We start from the raw sequence: 22,100 nt of genomic DNA on the forward strand, positions 1-22,100 counted from the left end.
GATGATGATAAAAATGTATTAATATTGTTTAACTATAGTTTATGTTTCCCGACTACTGTCTCGAGAGCATTCCAGTAATGTCCGTCCATCTATTAAATGTGAAATCAACATGTGGTAATACTGTAATAAAATAAACTGACCTTCAAGACTTTTGACGACCAATAGGAAGAGTTTGTTTCCAAGACGTAGAGACAGCATTTGACCTACACTCAACGCCAATCCTGTATTCTGAGACAGGAACTCTTTCACCATATCATCCGAATTGTACATGTCTGTTGTAGCTCTGAAATGTATTTAAATTCATATAAAACTCATCCATATTACTATATTTCATAAACTAACACATCAATTCAATTCTCCGTCAATCCATGACCAGCTTGAGCTGGATAGATTTCGTTAGTGAAATCATTGGGTAACTTCATAAGGTGCGTACAGATATACGCCCCGCAATTCACTTTTAATCAGCTGATGCCAAGCTTTTTATATATCTGTATCTTAGGCTAGGGCCACACGAACGCACAAAGTGCGTCTGTTACAACTTACTTTTTGACGTCCGTTGTAGAAATACATAGAAGTGAATTGGTGACAACACACTAGGTAGCCTACGTGCGTACCAGGTAACGGACGGTGATTTTTGAACTGCGCAGAAATGCTACAATGCACGTCGAGACATGCAAAAGATATTGCTTCGTCTGGTTCAATTGCGTAAAGCCAACTGACATTGACACACCACACTCAACGCTCGTGTGGTGTCATTGGCGACGGCCGCAAAAAGTAAGTAGCAACGGACGCACTATGTGCGCTCGTGTGGCCCTAGCCTTACCGTTTCTGTAAAAATAAGGATATAGTCAGCTGATTAAGAGTGAATTGCTCATGTTCGTTAAACTAGCTAGCTTCAGTAATAGAAATAGTCTCAACTTTTCCTGAGGGTGAAATTCCTAAGCGACAACTCTAACCGCGCTGTATAACGGCTTTAGTCTATTAAAATAGAATGACTCTTACACTTGACCCTCAACTGTTTATAACAGCCTAAAACAATACACAGTAATTGTTAGAACAGCGTGGCTAGAGTCGTCGCTAAGGAATTGGACGAACTGGAGGATTGAAACATGATTAAAGGGCGAAGGTAGCTTTAAGATTGAGTGTTGAATCTAAGGCATGTATTTGAGTGAATGAATGAATGAATTTATTTGCCAAAAACAAAATACAAAAAAGCTAAATATAAGTGGTAACATATGCACTTAAACTAAGATACATACATAAAAATTAAGGAAATGTTGATTTATTTTAACTAACATTAATTTAAATGGTGGCAATCAACAAATTACATGCAAAAATGCAGCACTGACTATAGACCAGAGTCCATAAGCGTCGTTTAAGCGTTTTTTCAGGCGTTTTCAGACAGCCTTTTTATAGTTAGCAGGGCAGGAAGGCCTGATTGGCTAATTGCGTTGTGGCCTGAAAAACTTCGAAAAAAAACGTACAGTGGACTGGCCTTAAATCTTGAAGCAGGTCTATTGTGCAGTTTTTGCTTATCCATCACACATACACACCGATAGAAGTAACAATTTTCTATCAAAAGAAATTAAAAATCATTTAATGTCCAAGGGTATAGCTACCAGTTGCACGACTGCCTACAACCCTCAAGGTAATGGACAAGTAGAACGCTACAACGGGATAGTATTCAAGACTATTCGTTCAGCTCTCCGGGCCAGAAACATGGACACATGTCATTGGAAGAAGGTAATCTCTGAATAATTTGGAAACAGTTGCTCGATATCAACTGACTGAAGCTTTATAATTATGTTTTACAGCAAACTCTGAAAATGTTTGGAAAAAAAGTTTGACAAACAATGACTGTCCAAACTTTTTAAAATGTTTGTGCATGAGCCCCTCAACAAACAAGTTTGTCGAACATGTATTCAATGTGAACCCGGTTTCAGAAATCGTGACGTAATTTGAGAGTTGTAAATGGTAGGCCTACTCACGACTTTTTCTGCATGAAATCGATGGTGAAAACAGCTGACGAAACGCACTCTGACGACTTGGTAACGTTGAAGCGATAGGGACGCACGCGAATCTCCTGGTTGATGGAGAGAGTCGCCCATTTGCGTTGCAACAGACTGAAGCAGACTGTCTCAACGGGAACTTTGTCGTCGAAATTCACTGTGAACACAAAAGGACGCTCGCTCTCCGAAGTAGACACTTCTATGTACCTGCACAACAAGTTTATTCAACCATTAATACAATCACGTTTCATTTACTTAATAATTCAGAATTACACAACTTACAGAAAAGTACTGCCACAGACTTATAAGCCCAAAACGGTTCCAATTCTAATTTATACAACAGTCCACATGTAGCTAGGTTATGTGTCACTTAACATTCTTCAATAACACAATCAATTTACAATTCAAACACACACAAAAATGTATTCATCAGTACACAATTATTTATCATTAGAATGATATCGGAGGTTCAAAAACAGGAGAACCCTTAAATATTCCAATCCCAAATTTAGATTATGAGTTCGAAATAAGGATTATGATCATATTGGATGTGGAGTGATCCGTGGTCTTGTGCGTGTGTAGCAGGGGTTGAAACTCCAGTGTTATCGGATGGACACGTTAAACTATCGGTCCCAGCTGTTGTATGAACAGTGATAACGACTCAAATTATACATTATTATATAGTGAAAAATATAATATTTTATTGATGAATGGAATATATTTGTAATACAAGTGAATATTTATTATAAAATTTGAGAATAACAAGAATCAAAAATGATTAATACTACACAATATATATAATGTGATACGGTAACTTAAATCACAGCTCTGTACCAGTGTGGACGGTAAACACAAAAAAGTGGCAACAACGTCTTTAAGTTAGGTACATTATTTCCACTTATTTTATAACGTGAATCTCTATAGCCTATTTATAGGACCCCAGATTTAGTTCTGCCGATATGATTCTTCAAACAAATAAATATAGACTACCTATATCTTTTGAATAATATGAATTAGTCGCGGGTGACCTGAAACCTTTGTGGCTAGGCCACATCATAGTCAATATGTTGCTCCATTTCATGTAAGATAATAATGAATGTTTAACTTACTTATTTTTAGGATATTTAATTGATACTAAACGTGATGCTCTACTATCTCTCATGATGCTACATTATATTATGGACACACAGTAGGCTGAGTTACAATGTTTGATTTTTAATCATACTTCAAACTCAACAAATGCTAAATATTTTGAAGTAGGCGAGGCATATAGAGTAGTATTTTCAGCTATAATTGTTTTTGTAAAATTGCATTCAATTCTTGATAAAACAAAGATAAGTTCAGGATGTACTTACTGTAAATCTGAGCTGAAGTCTGATTTATTCAAAGAGGCTGAGTTGAGTAGTGACATCTCGTCTGTGGGACATCGACCTACCCTCATACGCTGAAAATACGGAATAAGCATGTTAGTAAAACCATAATTCTTACTTTCATAACAATTTAAAGTCAAGTGATGATATTTTTGATTGAAAATTGCATACATGAAATTATTGATTAAATAAATTAAGCAAAGAAGTATGGAGTAACTCACAGAATGATCATGTAACGACATTTTATACATGAAAGAGAAAGACATTACACGTACTGGAGTGAAAAGTGTATTTTTCTTGTATTATTACTTGAATTTATATTAAAACTAGAGCTTACCTTTACTTCCATTTTTAAAAATCTAACAAGACAGCCTTCCTAAAGTGGATGAAAACTAAAATCTATATTTTCATGCGTCGTCAGCCAGTCATCTGCACTATCCAGGTTGGCCACAGCAAAAAAGATAAGAACATAAATTACCAGGTGAAAAAAATTAGGAATAAGTGTATTTATTGAATAGATATACAAAAAAAAACTATCATCATCTTATTTATTCTATTCATTCACAAAATTTATCATAGAATTGATAAATATCATAATTTATTAAAGAGTTTTGATTTTGAATAAGGTTGATGAATCACCAAGTTGATTCACCCACCTCAGTTTTATTCTATTAATGTTCAAAATAATTTTAGTTTTTCAATAAAATTGATAATTTATTGAAAAAAATTGATTAAAATTTGTCGTCATGTGTCTTCTTGTTTCATTTTTCAACAGCTGTTTGTCCTACAGACCGATCAAGTTGGCCGTCCTTTAGACGTCATGAGAACGGTGAACTTGCTGGACGACTAACCAGTAGGACAGTCAAGTCAACTTGCAGGACGGCCAAATTGGTCCTCTTCTAACAAACTCTTCTAAAAGTGAGGTTAGGATAGAAACAAATATAAACTAATTTTCATCAGTAATAATAGGCAATTTTATCATTGCATCTGTAAAAATTAAATTTGGCCACACAATAATTTCATTTTGTGATTGATTTACAATTATTAAATCAATATGACATTAAACTTGATGAGGTTAGTATCCTTTGACTTTACCTTTATTATTATAATAAAAAAATAAATCTATTTTACACTTGTATAATATTAGTATCCTCATTAAGAAACGTTTGTTTGATGTATATTGTTGATAATGCATCATTTCAACACTTGAAGGCTCATTTGTCTTAGCTGAGGGTTTAGAGTTTAGACTCAAAGCTCTTAATCAGATCACCTCTCTGTGGTTCATTGGTTAGATAGTTCGATATTTTTAAAAATTGTTCCACAATTTTATAACTATAGTAAGGTCTACGTTATAATGACAGTATTTGATCAACTTTGGTTTTGCTATCCTTGTCTATCATTTGACAAAGCCGGTGGTACTATCCTTTTCTAGGTCCACAACGGTGCCAATTATGTTTTTGACAGTGTAGAAATATGATTAATTAATGCAGAGAATCGGCATCGCTATTCTTCTATCTCTATCCACTGTCATTCATCATCTAAAGTTTTCAATAGATAAATGGTCGGGACTATTTCAAGGTGGTCTATTTATTTTACAGCTCTTTAATTGATGTTTTTGTATGCATTTAATAATTCTTTTTACCAATATCAGTTGTGTTTGCTTGTCACAGGTTATGGATGTCAGTTACCAGTTCTAGAGGTATTAGCAGTGCTTCAGCGGCCATCACTAAGATCCACAGACGTAGATTTCTGCGCCAATATCCTACCGCTCTTATCAACCCGGATGGGTCTTCAATTGAGATTCGCTATCACGAGCCCAGGGCCATCATTAAGGTATGCTATCCTAACGTATCCTTTCATCTTCATTTTTCCAACAGTTAGGGCCAAGCCACATGTGGCGTTTTTCAGGCGAGTTGGCAGTGTAGGAAGCTCTCCGATTGGCTGATTATCAGCTGATTCACGAACGCCAACCCAACCCTACGCTGCCGACTCGTCTGAAAACCAATCATGAGCTTGGCCTGGTAAACTTTCTAAGCGTCGACTGTACGAATTTGTATTAGCGACGTCTACTGTATTGAAGGCGGTAGTGTAACACTTTATATATTCTTCTATATGTCAACTACAGCCGTTAATACAGCACGGCTAGTCGTAGTTTACGGAGTGGACCATAAGCGCCGTTCACATAAAGCTAGTCTAAACAGAATCTCACCTTAACGGCCGGGACACACATATCCGCACCGAGCCCGTGCCGAGGTACGGCCGAGTCAAGAATAGTATATAGTAGGTAGCCTTGATCACATAAGACGCGTGGAGAACGCAGCCGGCTATGGTGTGACGTCAATAAAAAGATTTTTATAATAAGATTTTTATTTTGATAATCACGACTTTTAATGACTTTAATGCTGTTATTTTATCAAGAAATAAAGCGCATTATACAGGTTCAAACCCACTAGAACGTATCAGACACGGACCGTGTCAGACCATGCCAGGCACGTAAAATAACAACTATGCCCACTACACCGGATCAACAGCGGTCTATGCCAGTACATTACGCGTATGGTACGCGTATGATACGGGTATGATACGCGTATAATACGCGTATGATGCCCGGTCAGAAGTTGTTGGGAACGCGTCAGTTAGCAAGAGAATGTAGCGGTGAACTGGTTACCAACGCGGTGCATACGCGGTTACAACGGGGTTTGCAGGCGTCACGTGCCATGCAAGGACCGTTCCGTCACAGACAAAATATACTGGCCGACAAATGTTGACCTGGACGTGCATGGCACGCTCCGTGCTTGGCCGGTGACGGAACGGTCTAATGGGTGCATTACATATCAAATGATGCAAAGAATATTTTTTTGCATGTGTCGGTACGGGCACGGTCATGGTATGATACGTTCTAGTGGGTTCGGACCTTACTACTGTACTATAAGGTAGTTGAAACATTTCATGAATAATTAATGTTAAATTATTTCAAGTTATAATTAGTTGAAGTATTTAAATTATGATAAAGATCTATTCTTGCTTTACACAAGTGTTCTTTGCATTCATAAGTATCCCATGGACACATTGAAATAAAAAATAACATACTACCGTGAATAATATATGATATTTCCTTTGTAAATTTGTATCCCATGAAAATAATCAATAAAATATGCTCATAATTGTCAATAATAGTAATAATGCACTGAGCAGAAACAAAAACACAATACAAGAGCAACGTGTTGGCACTACGCTTTCCAGTAGACAACTGAAATAATTATTAGTAACCAGACAGTTCGACGTTCTAAAAATAACTTGTAACTATGGTGAACAGTTCCATGAATTCGCTAAATTGGTTCTAGGTATTTGTCAATTAATAAAGTCTTAAACAAATAGTCATGAATACAAATGCTTGCAACTAGCATTCCGGGCGACAATACTATCAATTTTCACAGACGATTGTCAAATCAGAAATAATCCATTTTTAAATATAATTGGACGACCAGCATAAAATTAAATATGTTCGCTTCATTATTGTTCAAAATAAGTCAAAAACAAATAAGTTACCAGCCTTTTCACAAATATGAATCGGTTTTACCGATTGAATATAGTGATAGATTCAAGGACTTTCTACACTTTTCGAAATAAATTAATGTTTTCAAAATACACATTGATGTGAAGCTTGTTTCTTTCTGAATTGAATCGCATATTCATATTTTTTATCAATACAGCGGTTTTTATTTGAGGAATTGATATTTGACGCGGTGTTTTGTATGTAATTGTTATGGGAAGCCGGCGTTTGCCGGCCGAGAGGTCGGAGTTTGACGTAGGCTCATGCCATCTCATGACTCTCACACTATCCTTGTCGGACGTACTACGGCGAGTGAGAAAACAAATTCTTTCAAATGAATGCTTTCACACATACTACCGCACCGCGTCAGCACCGTCACCGTGTTGGTTGCCCGCGCCGTCACCGACTAGTTCGGTTTACTTTTTGACGGAGACGGTGCGGGCTTGTTACATAGACAGTGAAAAACTTATTGATGAGATATGAAATTTTCCAAGTTTTTATGATCAAAATGAGAAATATGGTTGAACGGAAAATAAGTTAAACCAAAAGTAAAAGTATAACCAAATAATAAGTCAAGCCAACGGTATGATAGACATAGTATAATAAATAATAAAATAAACAACAAAAAGTATAAAAGAAGGAACTCGTGACTGTGTTTTAAATTTTTAATTTAAAACTAATTACGTTTAGATACATAAGGCAGAAGATAACAATTTTGTTGCTGATATAATTATTATTTCCGATACATTTACTGATTGTGGTATTGTTATGCACCGAAATATATACTAGCACTATGATTCTCATCGTCTACGGGTAATTAGTTTAAAATTGAAAAATATTAATTAAAATCGGATGTAACAAGCTTTAATAGTGTTATATTATTAAGAACAGTTTAACACATTCATAAATCAGAGCACAATAGCACTACAGAACTGAGACACGGCTGTCGCACGGATATGTGTGTTCTCCTACCACCATCACAGTGTCGCGGACGTAGCTCGGCCGTACCTCGGTGCGGTTATATGTGTCCCGATCTTAAACTGGATTCAATCAATGATCAGTTTCGTCTGCTACAATGTGATTCATATTGAATACACCAGCTGCTGATTCAATTCATTTTAATGCCGCATCCACACTCTCGCCCAATGCCTACAAATGAGGACGAGCGCGAGAGTATGAATGGATGGTTTGCCAGCACTTGCCTTCACTGGTCTTCGCTAAAATTTAATAATAATTTCTAATACTAACTTTTGTCGAGGGACCAACCGAGCCTCCACAAATGGATGGCAAGACCAACGTGGCCAAGCTTATAACGACTTGGTGATAGTGTGGAACCGTCACCAAGTTTATTAACAGAACAGTCAGGTCGATGTTCAGCTCTCAGTTTCGGTCGCAATCGACCTCCATGTAACACTAAGACATTGTGAAGAATGGTAGTGAACACATTGATCAAGTCTCAGTTACACATGGAGATGTTTCGATGTTTGGCAGTGGAAAAAGAAAATTTCTAACAATGCCTTATTATCATTTCCACTGCCTTTTATAATAACGTAAATCTCAGTATTTTGTGTGGGAGAGAAAAATGATGCTTTGTGTTTGGGAATAAACTTAAACTCTTCAATTGCACTTTTTATTACGAACGGCTTGTTTAATGATCAGTTGTCAATACTCAAATTACAACATAGCAATCTGATTTCTCCATAATTGAAAGAATGATGTCGTTCTGGTATTGACAACATCAACCTCTTATTCTTTCAATAATGGAGAAATACTACAACATCTCATACCATACAAACAAATTATTAAAATTTGATTTCTGTTATGAAAAGCTATTATAGTGTTTGAACCCCCCGGGGATCTGTGGGCTGCTACACACGCACTGGCAATCTATGCCCCAGATCACAACAGCTATTGTGAGGTCCACGTTATAATGGCAGTGGAGAAAGATAGGAGAAAAACGTTTCCGATCCTCTGTCTTGTCAATGTCTTCTACAGACGGTAGCTAATACAGGTTTATCGATGTATTATTAAATGTTCATTCTCATTTAAAATAATCAATCGTATTTTATTAAGCAAGAAATTATATTTTTCAATAACTTTAGAATTAAGATGAAATATTTTGCTAATTAATTATTATATATACATTGTCAAAAGAAGATCTGGCAACAGAGCAGAGCGAGAAAGAGATAGCGCTAATCGATTTGTTGAATGATAGACAGGGATAGCAATACCATTGCTAATCGTTTAATTAACGTGGACCTCACTATAGCTTCTACTCACATTGGTGGAGTAATGGCGCTTTAGACGCCATGTCCATTTGGAAGCTTTATTCAATCATACGAATCAGACTACTATGTCATAATTCAAGTATTTGAAAGTGATTGATAAACTTAACTTAAACTTAATATGTGAATATTTCCCATTTTAGTGATTATAATGTGAAATAGTTATTTTTCGCCACACTGCACAGAAAGCAGCTGTTTCCAGTCCCTACGTAGATCTGAAAGACATTGTTTGCAGACGACTCTCGTCTGACGTCAGAACAGGTCTCTTTCCGGCCTAGGCCGGAAAGAGTACCCTTTCCAGCCGCTAACATGGAACTAAGAAAGGTGATCAAAAAACAGCTGATCAAAAAACTTTTCATTATTTGTGTTCATTATTCAATAATTAAAACATTTATAATAATATCATCTTATTGTCATTTGAAAGAATAAAAAATTGCATAGTTGCCTGTAAAGTTGGTATAAGGGCGAAAGTTTTACGTGACAACGACTTTGAGTGGTAAAATAATTTTAATGTGAATATTCATTCCTATAGTAGGAAGAAGGATGAAATAATAGTAACAATTTAAAACATTTATTTATACAAAGAATCTCGCACTGAATTTCATATTAACAAAATTTTATTTTTACCTTCACACATCCTCAACAAAATCACTCTGTCTCTCTCGCTCTTAGGCGGGCTAACTGTGCTCGATTCAATTTTTTACATAGCAAGTTGCGCTCATTTTTTCAAGTTAAACAAATTATTATTGGCTGAGAAACGATTTACACTACTTTTGTGATTGAAAACTACCACAACATTGTGATTACTACAACATAACCTATTCACTAAGGTAGGTTATTCACTATAGGTTATTCACATAACCTATTCACTAAGTAGTGGCGCAGTCGCAGGAGATTGCTCCGTTTCACTCTCTCTCCAGGTGAATGCCTTCGGGTTGTTGCGTTGCTCGCCACTGCTCCTATTCGTGCTCTTTCCAGACGACCGTGAACCGAAACGAACGCTCTCACTCGCTCTCATTGTGAGCGCATAACGTGGGAACGTAACGCAGTTTCTTGAAGTGTCACCCGGCAAACCAATTTATAAGACGTTGTCACGTCAAAAAGTGTAAACTCAACCTCCCACATAATTGAACATCATCTTTTAGGTTATTTAGTCAAATCAGAATGAAAAATAAAAATACTTGGACAATTTCCTGATATTCAGATTACCTCAGATTTGCTAGAGCTATCACCTTCCACTTCTGCTTTCGGAAGTGCTTAGTAAACAATTATTATTATTTTATATATATTGTTTATTTTTGTGTGTGGCGAAAAATAGCGTTCGCACCACGGGCAAAGATGTTTTTCCGCTCTAGACCTAGCGCCGCAGTGCAGGATGGTTTCTCACAACTTGGCATTGTTGTCATTTGAGATGGGTGTCTGGCTTGGAAGTGTTTCGGCCGCATTGCAGGATGACTGTTAACAGTTGCCGGAAGATCAACAGCTGGGTTTTTTTCGTGATAGAGAAATTCTGATTGCAGATTCGTTCTCAGCGACCCCAAGTTTAGCCTGAAGGCTCAGAATGTCAACAATATTTTTAAATAATTAAAAAACATCATGAAAAGTCATTAATAAGGTAGTACACCACGTTTCTGGAAACTTTTTACTGGTGACTGGAGTTATTATTGACACACAAAAATCAAAATAATAGTTAGAAAGAAAACTGCTGATGAACGCGAATAAGACCGCCACTCCATTGTTCTATTGTCTCGGCTGCTTGGCTGAGCCTGGCTGGAGGGATCAAATAACCGACTGGATTGATCTTTCGTCTGTCCGCTAGGCGGAACTACGCCGACCATTGCTGGGTGAAAGATGTTACTGCGGCCGCTCGCATTCCCACCAACGCTGCTATTATTTGCTGTCTCAGCGCCTAGTCAGAGTCAGACAAGCATCCAGCCTGCACTGCGGAGCTAGGTTAGGTGCGAAATATACTATTATGTTTAGTTTTGAAGCATCTAAATTTGAAGAACTACAAGACTTGACCTATTTCGGACTATGTGTTATCTAAATTTGGGAGAGGAATAGCACAAGGTCACCTCATTTTTTCTCTCCCTATCATTTTGATAATGTACTTATTGTATAAATGTATGAAGAATGAATGAATGAATAATTTGTTGAACTAATATTAATGAACTCATCTTGTTTCTAGTTATAAAATGATGTAATTTTATTTTTCAGATGCCACTGGACTTGTCAAAGTTATCAGAAGCGGAAGTGAAAGTGATACTTGAGCGAAGAAAGCCAAGGACCAAAGTTGTCATTGAAGAAGAAGATAAAGACAGTTTCACACCCAACAAATACATCAACTTGTTGCAAAAGAAAAAGAAGAAATAGTCCAATAGAAATAGAAAAATATGTCTAATAAGTATAGGTAGTTTTATAGTTCTTTGTTGGTATTAAATTGTTTATTCATAGCAAATATCTTCTCAATTGATCCCATCTCTAGTAGTAATAAAGCGAACTATGTTCTTGAATCATAGATCGGGTGAAAATGCCGTAATATATTTATTCTGAAGAAATAAGGATCAATAGTAGAGTAAGGCTCAACTCAACTCTTTTTCTCCGTCTCCTTGTTCTACCACATCTTCTCAGCCAGGATTTGCAGTCCACTTCCTTATAGGGTAGAGTAACTGTCAGCAGGCCAGCATAGAGCATGCGCCATTGTTGATTGTTGTGAGATCTATATTATTATTATTTTATATATATTGTTTATTTTTGTGTGAGACTGGACTCTAGTCGAGATCATGTGTAACGTCGCGGAGGCTAGAATCGACTGGTCTGAGTGTCACCATTTGGAAACACATGCTCTCCACTAGAATCGAGTCTCTTCTCGACCTGAGTCGCGTAAGTCTGAGTTGAGCCTTAGTGGTAGAGTTCCCCGGGCAAGTACTAACTCTCCCAATGAAAACATTCATGGTAGAGTACTAGTTTTTAGACCGAGCGAAGTGAGGTCTAAGATTCAAGTCGATGGTTTGGCATTTCTCTTAATGTTTAAATGTTAATATGTTGCGCATTTACGGCGAAACGCGGTAATAGATTTCCATGAAATTTGACAGGTATGTTCCTTTTTTAATTGCGCGTCGACGTATATACAAGGTTTCTAGACATTTTGCATTTCAATGATAATATAAAAGGAAAAAGGAGCCTCCTTCATACGCCAATATTAGAGTAAAAGTCAGACTATAGAATTATTCATCATAAATCAGCTGACAAGTGATTACACAGATGTGTGGAGAAGCCAGTCTATTGCTGTATTTCCATATAAGGTCTATAGTTTCAATCATTTACTTGTGGATGAGCATACTGCGTGAGGTCTACTGTTCACAGAACTAGTAGTGTAGAGTGGGATAGTACTCTACCACTTGCCTTCCCCCACCACCGCTTCTAACTCTATTCTACCACTACTATGCTGATGAAAACAGTCTCGAGCAGAGTCTAAGAAGTATTGTTATTTAATATAAAGTATTAATTTATTAAAAAGAATTAATTTATTGAAAAGTATTGATATTTCAAGGTTAGTTCTATTCACTAGACAACACACTTTACTTACTATTCTCAATTGTAGTAAAAACAGTTACTCGACCAAGTAAGTAGAGTAGAGTTAGTATGCCAGTTACTCGACCACTAACTCTACTAGTGAAAACCAGGCTTAAGGTCATCTAGCGCCGAATAGTCTCTTAACAGAGATTAAAATACGTCCTATATCCCAATGTTAAATCAAAGCTAAAAAAATGTGGACGGGACTGATTCATAGCTTGGATTTAACATTGGGATATGGGACCTATTTCAGCTTAGCGTAGCTGAGTGTGAACAGACCTTAGCTACTAATATGACGACTAATAAAAAAAATATTGCCTTCTATATTTCTTCTATGTTTGGTTTTGAAGCACCTAAATTTCAAAATCTACTCCGTGAAAATAATTGAGGACTGAAAATTTTGTAAAATGAACAACTACAATACTTAACCTATTTCGGACTATGTGTAACCTCATCTAAATTTGGGAGAGGAATAGCACAAGGTTACCTTATTTTCTCTCTCCAACTCATTTTGATGATGTACTTATTGTAACAATCAATAAATAATGAAAATGGTTATCCTCTCCAATTCAGAATATATTATTTATCTCCTCCAGGCTTGCTTTAAAATGCTAGTATCCTTTTAATTAACCCTGACCGAGGTAGTTTGAATATGAGTGGACTTCCTTCAACTACTATAAAATTGATGACTGAATACATTACGGCCTGGTTTCGAGGACACTTATTCAATCCAATGGTACATCAGATTTAATAAGTGTTCTAGAAACCAGGCCTGAATCAAAGAAAATTGAATCAATTATTATAAATGATATTTTCACACACTGTCCTCTTCATACAAGAAGTGGAATATCTTTCAGCACAATTATTAGAGAATTTTCAACGGTTTCTAGTTCATTTAGACATTAATATTTGTATTTGTAAAAGCTGGAGTTTACATAAATTGAATATCATACAGACTTTAAAATCTGGAAAAGATTTGACATACCATAGAATGAGAATAGAGGAAGAACCTTATGATTTGTTTATGCTCAGCTCATGCTTGGTATTTCCTAACTCAAATCGTTGTGAAGATCTTTATTCATTTATACAATAAGTACATCATCAAAAATCTGGTGTGGCGCACTCACACAACTTTCCTTGCCGTTATGAAAATTGATCACTGACGCTAGTGTTCCCGCGCATCTCAAGTCTACTATTCAAATATTTGAGCCAGCTGGTGACAGGGCAATAACGCTGGAGACACACATGAGGTCTGCTATCTCTTCATAGTGAATGATTTAATAGAATCAACAATAATTTGCAATTGAATAATCACATCTTCTCGAATTTAAAGCTTATTTTCAATTTTAGGTGAAAATGTTACTGAACATTAATTGTAGAGATTTCCATGCTCAATCTACTCCACTTGATTTTTTTTGTTTCAATTGTATCTGAAGCCTGATAATTGGGAATCTATCTGCATTGATGGGGCGGAGCTCCTGGAAATTTTTACAGATATGGGACTTGTGGCAGTTGATAGAGCTTATCGATTACTATTTTAGGTATGAATTTGATCAAAATCGTTGGAGCCGTTTCCGAGAAAATCACGAAAAACCCTGTTTTTGACAACATTTTCGCCATTTTAGCCGCCATCTTGAATCGCATCTGATCGAAATATTGTTCGTGTCGGATCCTTATATTGTAAGGACCTTAAGTTCCAAATTTCAAGTCGTTAATTGGGAGATGAGATATCGTGTACACAGACGCACATACACTCATACACACACACACACACACACACATACAGACCAATACCCAAAAACCAGTTTTTTGGACTCAGGGGGACCTTGAAACAAATAGAAATTTAGAAATTGGGGTACCTTTATTTTTTTCGGAAAGCAATACTTTCCTTACCTATGGTAATAGGGCAAGGAAAGTAAAAAATGAAAGGAAGAGGAAAAATAAGGTAATCTCGTGATATTCCTCTCCCAAATTTAGATAACACATAGTCCGAAATAGGTCAAGTCATGAAGTTTTACAATTCACAAAATTTTCAGTCCGCAAGTATTTTCACAAAGTATTGCATCTCCCAAGAAAAATATTGATTTTTTTTCAAACAGTCTACAAGTTATAATAAGAAAACAAAGATATTGTCAAATTTCACTAAAAATTTATTAAGAACTTTAAAACAGTACCATGGTTTCACGTTTACCAACGCATCACCAGCTGTACTGAGGAATGAGGATACAGAAACATTCTTGATACAGAGACATTCATGGTTCTGTTTTAAAGTTTTTAGTGAAATTTGAAAATATCTTTGTTTTGTTATTATGGAGAGATTTCACAACATCACCATCAATATTCTACTAAGTCTACAAGTTATTTTTCAAATTTATTTCGAATGTGGCAACGATGCCTAGCTAGATAAGGAAGCGCTATCTGCTTTGTCGAATGATCGACAAGGATAGCAACCCCAATGTCACTTGAATACTGCCGTGCACCTTATTATAGTTGAAGCTTCAGGTGTCTAATAACTTATTGGTTCTCATCTATTGAAAGACCATAAGCCTCATGCACACAGGGACAATAATGGCATCCACCAGACCAGTGGTATTTCATTACGTCTACTAATAGTAGAAGTAATATTCTATTGTGCCTGTGAGAAGGGGACAGTTGGCCTCTGCTAATGTCCCTGTGTAATCCTGTTTTGCCACTACTAGTGGACTCCACTATTGTCCCTATGTGCAAATGGCTATAGCACTCAAATAAAATTTATTGATAATTTAATATCTTATTTGATACTATAGTGAGGTCCACCTTATAATGGCAGTGTTTGATTAGCAATAGTATTGTTATTCTTGTCTACCATCTAACAAAGCGGATAGCGCTATCTCTTTCTCGCTTTGCTCTGTTGCCAGATCGTCTTTCAACAATGTAGAATCAGAGACAAGAAATATAGTTTATGCTTATCCTTTATCTATAGTAAATTTATCCTAATAGTGTGTGAATTAAGTAATCATTTTACATAACCTCTAGACTGTGTATTCCAAATTAAGGTTTAAAGCAGTTTTGGGCGAATGCCTGTTGTTTTCACCTGCATCGTATCTATTGTCTATGAATAAATGAATGAATGGTGGAATTAATAATTAATAAACAAAATATTTCATCTTAATTATGAAAATCGATTATAAAATTATTGAAAAATATAATTTATTGCTTAATAAAATATAATTTATTCTTTTAAAAGAGAATGACCAGTTATTACATCAATAAACCTGTATAAGCTACCGTCTATAAAAGGCATTGACAAGACGGAGGATCGGCAACGTTGTTTTATATTGAAATACAGTAAGCTTACTAGCATTTAAAACAATAAATTACGGTACTCCTCTACTGAAGAGAAGAATTTTGAAGAGAAGAATAAACTAACCCATAACCTATTTGCAAACAATCATTGTTTATTGGTGAATAAGCCATTATCAGCTAAGTTTTATATTAAAATACAGTAAGCTTACTAGCATTTAGCCCTCCGTCAGGCGCACCTATGGCCGAACCGAAATCGGGCGCACCCGGCCTGAGAGGCCACCTTCATATTCTAACCACCACTTCACACTAGATCAATTATAATTTAAAATACTAATAGGGTAACGATTGGTAGGATCTATTCTAAGTAATTCTACCAAACATATTACAAAAAATTGATTTTTTGAACACTACTAGTATGGTTAAACTTATGTGATGATATTGAATCATCATATGACTAGTGTTTTCTTCTTATGTTTCTGTTATCAGATGTTGAACTATTTTATTCTAATTTTGAATCTGTTATGAATTCATTACTGATCAATAAAGCCTAGAATGCAGAGGTTTTTCATTACAATTTATTGATCAGTAATCCAAAATCATCAAATCAATTCATGTTATCAAATACGAGTCAATCAATTTCTATTCTCTATTTCACAATTTCTATTCAACAACAAATGTATAATCTTCAAATATTTTCTGGAAACGAAAACTGAAAATTCGCGTTACGATGGACAAATTTTTTGAAACCAGACAAGTTTGATGGTGATCCGAATTCTCCAACAGCTCTACAAGAATGGAACTTCTGGCTAAAGACTTTTGAGAATTTCATCGCATCTTTTGACGAAGAAGACATCGATGATGAAAGTAAGTTGCGGTTGCTTACCAACTTTCTATCTCATTCTGTTTATCAAACAATTGCCGACAAAAATTCATATACTTCGGCTATTGACGCACTAAAATCTGCATATGTAAAACCAATAGATGAAATATTTGCTAGACATAAATTGGCAACTAGAAAACAGTCTTCAGATGAGACAATTGACCAATATAACCAAGCTTTACAACAACTGAGTAAGAATTGTGGGTTTGCAGATGTTGATTCTGAAACTCATAGGAAAACATATATTCGTGATTCATTTATCCGGGGCCTCAGCTCTCATCAGATAAGACTGAGACTTTTGGAGTTTGACAAGCTAACTCTTGATGAAGCTATTAAAAAAGCACGTGCCTTGGAATCTGCCAGAAATCAATCAGCTTCTTACTCTTCTGAAATAACTCTTAATGCCACTTCAAATAATTCTTCAGAAAATTCATGTAAAGAAACAAATTTGTCAGCTGTAAAAACTGGAAGCTCAAGTTATCAAAAATGTTATTTTTGTGGTCGTCAGCGACATAAAACACGTCAGCAGTGCCCTGCACTAAATGACTCATGCGAAAAATGACAGAAAATAGGTCATTGGGAAAATGTCTGCAAATCTACTAAAACTTCTTCATCTTCGGCGCTTATTGCAGCCTCTACTGTTCTTGAAAATGCTACAGTACAAGCTTAGGTAAACAACATTCCTACTTCTGCTTTGATAGATACAGGAAGCTCTGAGACATTTATTTCACACTGTTTTGCTAAAAAATGTGGACTTGAAATGTACCCTACAACTGGTGCAGTGTCCATGGCTTCAACATCACTAAGAAAGAACATTTCCTTTTATTGTGTAGCTCATTTAGAATTTTCAGGTCAACATTACACCAAAACAAAATTCAGTGTATTGCCTGATTTGTGTGCTAATGTTATTGTAGGACATGACTTACTTAATCAACACTCTGAACTTAGAGTTTCATTTGGAGGAACTAAACCCCCATTGACTATCAATTATCTGGCTCCAGCAAAGATAGAACCTCCACCACTTTTTGAGTTTTTAACTAAAGACATTAAACCTATAATTACTAAATCCCGAAAGCATTCTCTTGAAGACACTAGTTTCATGGAGAAAGAAATTGAGAAACTGCTAGCTGATGAAATTATTGAAGAAAGCAGGTCTCCCTGGAGAGCTCAAGCATTTGTAGTGAAGAACGAAAATCACAAAAAGCGAATGGTAATAGACTATTCTCAAACTATTAACCGATACACACATCTTGACGCATATCCCCTCCCTAGTCTTGAAGATATTGTTTCTAAGGTCTCAAAAAACTCTGTATTCACCACTATTGACTTGAAAAGCGCTTACCACCAGGTACCCCTACGAGGAAAAGATCGACCTTTCACTGCATTTGAGGCATGTGGCCGTTTGTATCAATTTCGAAGGCTTGCTTTTGGTCTGACAGATGGTGTACCCAATTATCAGCGAGTCATTGATAATGTTATTAATAATGAAAAACTTGAAAAAACGTATGCATACCTGGATGATGTGACAATATGTGGTAAGAATCAGAAGGAACATGATTTGAATCTCAAAAAATTCTTAGATGCAGTACAAAAATATAATTTTACAATCAATACAGAAAAAAGCAAATATTCACTTACTTCAATAAGCTTGCTTGGCTATAAAATTGAAAATGGGACAATTTCTCCTGACCCTGAACGTCTGAAACCATTGCTCAATCTTCCACCTCCTAAGTTCCGACACTATAGACAATCATCTAATGGTATAGCACTTCCAACCTGGCTTGCCCCTTCAAACAAAGTCCTAATGAAAGTACCTATACGAAGAAGTAAATTCGATCCATTGGTCGAGGAGGTGGATATTCTTCAAATCAACCCACAATATGCCAAGGTACGGCTTAGTGATGGAAGAGAGACAACTGTATCATTGAAAAACCTTGCCCCTCGAGGAGAAGAGAGCATTCAAGAAGATAACGATAAAAATCAAGATGATACAAATGCAGGATCAAGCCTTAGTGATCACGCAGAGCCTGAGAACAATCAAGAAAATTATCATGAAAATCAAGATGAAACAAATACAGGATTCCCCCTCAGTGATGAAGAAGAGCCTCCTGATGGCACCCTGCGAAGATCTTATAGAGAGCGCAAAATGCATTCTTATTTGAAAGACTATTCATTGAATTCCTAAAGACGGGAAGAATGTGATGATATCGAATCATCATATGACTAGTGTTTTCTTCTTATGTTTCTGTTATCAGATGTTGAACTATTTATTCTAATTTTGAATCTGTTATGAATTCATTACTGATCAATAAAGCCTAGAATGCAGAGGTTTTTCATTACAACTTAAAAATGAAAATTATCAATTGTAAAAGAAATTTTTTTTTAGCAATTTAGGCTATTTGTTGAAATTATTGGAACTGATCTTTAATAATTAGTCATTGTGATGTTTAGGCTCCGAAATTAGCTGCAGTCAAACAGGTTTGGCACAGTGGCCTAATTTGTCATCCAAATCTATCATTTTTTCTAATTTGTCATTCTCCTGTATCCTGTTTCAGTCACACATACTCCACACTTTCTTGTTTTGGGAGATATTGTTGGTCATTCAATATTTCAAGTTCATTGGGCAAAAACCTTTTCAAGCGAGTTTGCAATTGAACTGGCATTCCACTTGTATTGGGACTTTGCTGGGCAAATTGTCCCATCACAAGCTGATGAAACAAAGTTTTTAGATATAACTTATTCTCCTTTCTGAGGTTCAAGTTGATTTCCAATTGAGATCACTTGTGCATTGATGCACAGCATTCGACATTCAGGTAGGCATAAAAAATAAACATTGGCCAGCAACTTGTGTTTATGACATAATCAGGCGCATGTGGCCTGTGAAGCCATGTTGAAATAACACAAACTATGCAAAAGTTGGGGACTGACTGAGGCTAGCATGTTGTGAGGTTGATAGATTTAGACGAAAAAATGGAGTGGTGGGGCGCTGGGCCGCGTAAATGAAGTAAAGAGGGAAATTATATGGTTGGTTGGCCTCTGAGGCCGGCTGCGCCCGACGGAGGGTTAAACCAATAAATTCGGTACTCCCCTACTAAAGAGAAGAATTTTCTAAATATTCAAGTTTCAAGTTAGTAGATTTGAAATTTAGGAAATGAGATCAAAATTAATATGCATATAAACCAAAACATCTTGATAGGTTTTAAGATACAATACATCAAGTGATAAATATTTTTATAATGTATTTGTTGATACCCTTTTCAAATATGATGTTTAAATGCGTTCTACTGAACTTTAGACTAGATACTGGGCTAACCTCCAAATTCCTGTATTCGTTCACCAAATTAACCGTTTTATTCTTTATTTATTTCTACATACAATTTTAATCAAATTGATTGGAAAAAATAAGATCAAAACTTTCTTATTCCTCTTTCAAATATAAGTTCATTCTAAAACTGCTAAAAATTGGTTTACTGTACTGGTTAATATTTTCATAACCTCAATTCATTTTGAGTATGATTTTCAGTCCAAAAATAGAATAACCGAAAATTCTGTAGGTAAATTAAAACCAATATCAAAAACTATTTAAATATCATTAAACACTGTTATAATAGAAAATTATTCGAAAACTATTTATAAAATTAATATTTATTGATTTGATCGTCTGTAGAAATCAAATGTCCCGTATCAAATATCAAATGGCAATGATGGACGCCGTTTTGTATCACTCTGACGTTTATTCTGTATCACTTGGTCAAAAAATTTAACATTGGAGAGATAGGGAAATCAAAAATCAATACCAGGGTCTCAGAAGTGCATAGGAGGTAAAATTGCAACGCGTGCTTGCAACGTAACTGACCTCGATGGAGACGGATTTTGGTAATCAGCTGTACACACCGAAAAAAGTAATTAAGTATCTACAATGAATACGTTTGAATAAGATATTTAAATTATTTCTCTGGTGAAAATATTTATTATTCTGTTTTTCAGGAGTACTATTAATGCTATTTATTGTTGATATAGAAATTTGCTTGAAACAGCTTCTGGGCGCACTGTATTTATACGCAATTTTTCAAGAATTAGAAATTCCTCGATAAGAAAGTAGACGACGTATCGGCTGTTTGAAAAGTGTGTATTATATAGTGATGTCCACGTTATAATGGTGTGGTTTGATTCTCAATGGTATTGCTATCATTCAACAAGGTGGATAGTGCTATCTCTTTCTCACATTGCTCTGTTGCCAGATCGTCTTTTAACAATGTAGAATTAATAATTAATTAAAAAATATTTCATCTTAATTATGAAAATTCATTATCAAATTATCAAAAAATAAAACTTATTGCCTTATAAAATATAATTTATTATTTTAAATGAAAATGAACAGTTGATATTACATCAACAAACCTGTATCAGCTACAGAAGGCATTGACAAGACAGAGGATCAGCAATGTTTTTCTACTATCTTTCTTCACTGCCATTATAACGTGTGGACCTCACTATAGAATGCAAACGCAAACAAAATGCAGAAAGACGGAGTTACAGACATCCGTCTGTCTGCATCCGTCTGTATGTCGCTGTGTGTGTTCCCATTTATCATGGAATTTTGCAAGTTACATCAAGCAAAATCAATCAAGCTAAAAATTTAGCAAACGATTACTTTAAAAGGGTTGCTGACACTACCTATCTCCTCACTGGAATTTCAAAATAAATACGTAATTATTCTGGAAGTTCTGTGAACAGTAGACCTCAAGCAGTTTTCTCATCCACAAGTATCTGATGTCACCTGTTTGAAATGTTAACAATCTCAGTTCACGCTTGAATTTGTATTCCATATGATATAATTCATCCAGTTCCGTGATAATCATTCCATCTGATGTAAATTAATTTTTTACAATCAAAGATATTATCAATTCTTCAGAATTATTTAGTTCATTTGATTATTTTTAATCACCTATTAAATAAGTTTTTTTCACTTGTGAGAATATTGATGGGCACGCATGACTGCAAAACAAAATATTGAAACCAAAGACCTTAAAGATGCATACCTCTTTAAGGTCTTTTATTGAAACTATAGACCTTAAGAAATAGACACGGCTTCTCCAGACATCTGTGCAATCCACTTGTCAGCTGATTGATTATGAATAA

General features: G+C 35.6%; 2 protein-coding genes across 2 annotated transcripts in view; one reads left to right on the forward strand and one right to left on the reverse strand.

The window, feature by feature from the left end:
- Positions 1-3,853, reverse strand: part of LOC111056379 (vesicle-fusing ATPase 1) — a 35,878-nt gene extending 32,025 nt beyond the window's left edge. The window contains exons 1-4 of the mRNA XM_022343742.2: positions 3,717-3,853; positions 3,365-3,453; positions 1,989-2,216; positions 141-283 (exon numbers count right to left, since the gene is read on the reverse strand). Of these exons, the coding sequence (XP_022199434.2) occupies positions 141-283; positions 1,989-2,216; positions 3,365-3,453; positions 3,717-3,728 (472 nt within the window). The 5' untranslated portion in view covers positions 3,729-3,853. The remainder of the gene's footprint in view (positions 1-140; positions 284-1,988; positions 2,217-3,364; positions 3,454-3,716) is intronic.
- A 319-nt stretch (positions 3,854-4,172) lies between these two features.
- LOC111056378 (39S ribosomal protein L55, mitochondrial) lies at positions 4,173-11,670 on the forward strand. The gene is made up of 3 exons (XM_022343740.2): positions 4,173-4,453; positions 5,050-5,212; positions 11,435-11,670. Exons 1-3 carry the CDS (start codon positions 4,434-4,436, stop codon positions 11,588-11,590), a joined length of 339 nt encoding a protein of 112 aa, XP_022199432.2. The 5' UTR covers positions 4,173-4,433; the 3' UTR covers positions 11,591-11,670.
- The last annotated feature ends 10,430 nt before the right edge of the window (positions 11,671-22,100 follow it).

This window comes from Nilaparvata lugens, chromosome 13 (assembly GCF_014356525.2).
Source record: "Nilaparvata lugens isolate BPH chromosome 13, ASM1435652v1, whole genome shotgun sequence".
NCBI classification, from domain to species: Eukaryota; Metazoa; Arthropoda; class Insecta; order Hemiptera; family Delphacidae; genus Nilaparvata; species Nilaparvata lugens.

Excerpts from the sequence above, each read along its gene's own strand:
- LOC111056378 (XM_022343740.2), top strand. The coding sequence starts at position 4,434 with ATGACATTAAACTTGATGAG. Across the intron at positions 4,454-5,049 it reads ATGACATTAAACTTGATGAG|GTTATGGATGTCAGTTACCA; the intron begins GTTAGTATCCTT and ends TGCTTGTCACAG. Across the intron at positions 5,213-11,434 it reads AGCCCAGGGCCATCATTAAG|ATGCCACTGGACTTGTCAAA; the intron begins GTATGCTATCCT and ends TTTATTTTTCAG.